The sequence below is a fragment of the Triticum dicoccoides genome, chromosome 2B (genome assembly GCF_002162155.2).
Source record: "Triticum dicoccoides isolate Atlit2015 ecotype Zavitan chromosome 2B, WEW_v2.0, whole genome shotgun sequence".
Classification (NCBI taxonomy): Eukaryota; Viridiplantae; Streptophyta; class Magnoliopsida; order Poales; family Poaceae; genus Triticum; species Triticum dicoccoides.
In genome coordinates, this window is record NC_041383.1 from 15660938 (window position 1) to 15664685 (window position 3748).

Consider the following 3748-nt stretch of genomic DNA (forward strand, 5'->3'; position numbering starts at 1 on the left):
TGTTAGTGCTTTGCTTCATTATCCTGCTAGTTCAATCCATGCATGCATATCCTCTTTTGTCATCATGAGTAGGCATAGCTTAAATTTACTACCTAGCCAAATCTAAAATTATTTGGTAAGTTTCTGAAAAATACACGCATGCTTAATTTACAAAATTCTGGTATGTTGTCTTTTTTCTGCATTGATTGCAAGTTAGCTTGACTGGTCTATTCTATGCAATCTCAAGGGTAATTAAGAGCAGTTAAAATGGCCATGAAGTTAATCATGTCTCTCTCTCTCTCTCATCCAGTAGGTTCTTCCTCTTTTCACTAGAAGGAAAATAACATGGATCATGGGAGTGTGGTCCCCGAGATTGTGTCATTTCATGTATTGGAAGAAATGACAGATAGTTTCTCTGAATACCGCAAATTAGGCAGTGGCTCATATGGAGAAGTTTATATGGTACGACTATCTACACATTACTCGATCTTTTTCATGTTTGACTATCAATACTGACAACATTTAATTGATACTACATACTACTCCCTCCGTCCCATAATATAAGAGCATTTTTGACATTAGTGTAGTGTCAAAAATGCTCTTATATATGGGACGGAGGGTGTACTAACTAAGTCTATTACTAAATATAATTTGATAATGGTACTGAATAGGGTGAGAGTAAGGATGGAAAGAAGATTGCTGTCAAGATGCTCCATGACATTATAGGACTTAACAATGATCAATTTGACACAGAGTGTCTCAATCTCGCATCTCTTCGGCACCATAATATTGTGCAACTGGTTGGCTATTGCCACGAAACCCGGCGAGAATACATAAGGTACAAGGGAAAGGTTGTTCATGCTCAACAGATAAAGAGGGCGCTTTGCTTGGAGTACATGTATAATGGAAGCCTTGAAACATTTCTTTCTGGTATGATGATGCTCTACTTTACTTGTATTATTTCGCAAGGTAAGGAATCCTTTCTGAAATTAGCATTTGATGAAAACTCACATTCTGTTGTTGCAGACAAATTGAAAGGAAATGATTGGTCCACACGTTATGCAATAATAAAGGGAATCTGCAATGGTTTAAAATACCCTCACGAGGAACTGGAACCTCCAATGTATCACTTGGATTTAAAACTAGCTAATATATTGCTGAATGAGAATATGGTACCGAAAATCGCAGATTTCGGCTTGTCGCGGTTCTTTGAGGGTCAAAAAACACAAAGGACAAAAAGTATTATAGGAACACGGTAAGCTTAATCTTTCTTGTATTTGTGACTTCATAACGAGCACGAAATTTTGTATTAATGCGCATGGTATTGTGAAATACATGTATATATTGTGCAGTGGATACCTACCGCCGGAATACATTGATGGTGAAATAATCTCAGTCAAGTCTGACATATTCAGCTTAGGTGTTGTGATCATAAAGATAGTGACAGGGCCTAAGGGCTACTTCAGAAGAGCTGAAATGACTTCCCAGCAATTAACTAAGAATGTACGAATACTGTTGCATATATCAAGACCATTTGTACATTTTTCAATAAATAATTATTTATTTTTTTCAATATACTACCATTAACATTTTATGCTCCGAACTTGCAGGTGCTCGAGAAATGGAGAAAAAGGATACATGCAACATCAGACTATGAGTTAGAGTCGTATTCCAAACAAGTAAAGAGGTGCGTTGAAATAGCTTTAAGTTGCTTGGAGGCTGATCGAAGCAACAGGCCAAGTATAGGGGATATTATCCGTAAGCTGAATGAGACAGAGGCTATGCATCAAATTGACAGTGGATTTACATATGACAAAGGGTTGTCATTTTCATCTATAAACCAGGTGTGCTTAGTTATGGAGCAATATCTTCTGTTATTTCGTTCATCTCATTTTCTCATACGAAATAAATCAAATCAATGAGTACATTTGGTGCACCCGGCGAAATATATTACCCCAATAGCTATGAAGCATCTTTAGAGTTTCATAATAGGACAATCTATAATGGACAAATTTTGTTATAGGATAGAAGAATACATTTGACAATAACCATAGAATATGGATTTAACCATAGCAAGTTGTATGAGGAAGCTGTATAATTTAAACAATTTGTCGATGCCTGTTTGCTTAAGATATTTGAAACAATACGTTTTTTCTGAGAAAATTATGTTAGAACAGTGCAATTGACGCCAATTCAACAAACCATGGGCATAATAATTCGAGAAGGAACTGCAAGAAGTGATTTAAAAACATTGATAACGTATCATTTAAAATATTTTTTGCAACACTTGAAAGAATGGTTCATTCCACCAGAAAATATATTAAGATGTGGTCATAGAAAAAATTATATGGACAGGGTAGGTTCTGCTGAAATATGGAAATGAAAGACAAAACAGAGTCTATATTTTGTTTGTTATAAATATATTTGTGTATAGTCAGTGTTTTTTTTTTCAAAAAGGAAGGTTAAACCTTCACATGCATCGGATCAGCAACTGCTGCCAAATAGATTTGTCCTATCGTGCACAAGCTATGTGCACGTAGAACAAGATGAGAGGTTCTATTTTCGATGCTACTAGCTAATCATGACTTGAGTTTTGGTTGGTGAACATAGAGCCCTCGGTTGAAGATGACAACGAGCGCCAAGTGCAGGGTGCTCACATCGAGATCACTACGGATTGCCAACAATCAGCCCCAGTACTGGAAATGGATTCCTGCTCCAGATTCGACTTCCAGGTTTGCTCACCAAACAATCGAACCACGAAATTTCAGGGATGGCTTGATAGACACATGACCAACTAATTCTTGGTATTTGTATCATGTAAAGGTTTGCCGAATGTGCGGAGCTCCTGAGTGTGTACTTTCTCGCCGTCATCGGAGAGATCCCGCCGAGGGACCTCTCCGCCGGCACAAGCTATGCAGTTTACCTCGTGTACAAGCTGGCGAGAACCACCTATGGCCTGAGGGGCTCCGTGCAGACATCGTCACTCAGGCTCCACGGCGAGAGGATCGTCCCCGGCAGCACCCGCGGGGTCAGCCTCCACCCCGAAGGGCGCGGGTCAGCCAATGATGTTACCTACCCCAACGCGAGGGGCGACCGCTGGCTGGAGCTCAGGCTGGCCGAGTTCGAAAACAACGACGAGATGCTCACAGAGAGGGGGGTGATCGTGGATCTCCGTGAGGAGAATGACAGCGTCCAGAAGAAAGGCCTCATCATTGGGGGCATGGAGTTTAGGAGCAACTAGTTTCAGTGAAAATACTCATTTCATTATTGTATTGGAGATGTTTGTAATACATGGATGGGTGGATACATGATTAATTTTCAGCATAATTTAACTCAAGAGACCAATAATCCTCCATAGCAAAAAAGTGATAAGAACTTATAGCACCCTTTGTCATTGCAAAGATGGTAGCGTGGAAGTTGTTCGGACACATGGGGATGGGGATAAGATAGTCAACGCCGAGGAATTAGACAGTCCAGCGTGGCATAGTCGATAAGTAGCGAGAAGTCACGTCTAGACACTCATAAAAATCTTATCTCTCCTCATCTGATGCGGGTTCTTAAGTGACACAATTTCATAGGCATGCCCCTAGGTTCATGGGCACAGTCATCAAGATGAGAAAATCTAGAGGTGATTCCAAACTTTTAAGAGCAAGTACAATAGAGTGACGTATGCCGGCGATAAGAGATGTCACCTCAGATTTGTGCCTAGTTAGAGATGAGAGGAGAGGAGAGAGAAGAGAAGAGATCTACAAGGTTACAGCCGGCTGTG

The 3748-nt window shown here is 40.0% G+C and overlaps 1 protein-coding gene across 1 annotated transcript; it reads left to right on the forward strand.

Annotated features, from left to right (window-relative positions):
• Positions 1-1598: 1598 nt before the first annotated feature.
• Positions 1599-3243, forward strand: LOC119366845 (F-box protein At2g02240-like). Its single transcript, XM_037632549.1, has 3 exons — positions 1599-1823; positions 2590-2711; positions 2803-3243. Exons 1-3 carry the CDS (start codon positions 1761-1763, stop codon positions 3218-3220), a joined length of 603 nt encoding a protein of 200 aa, XP_037488446.1. The 5' UTR covers positions 1599-1760; the 3' UTR covers positions 3221-3243.
• Positions 3244-3748: the final 505 nt, after the last annotated feature.

Bases quoted from the DNA above. Each gene is read 5' to 3' on its own strand.
- LOC119366845 (XM_037632549.1), top strand. From the start codon at position 1,761: ATGCATCAAATTGACAGTGGATTTACATATGACAAAGGGTTGTCATTT. The intron at 1,824-2,589 runs GTGTGCTTAGTT...TGGTGAACATAG, and splicing joins CATTTTCATCTATAAACCAG to AGCCCTCGGTTGAAGATGAC. The intron at 2,712-2,802 runs GTTTGCTCACCA...TATCATGTAAAG, and splicing joins GCTCCAGATTCGACTTCCAG to GTTTGCCGAATGTGCGGAGC.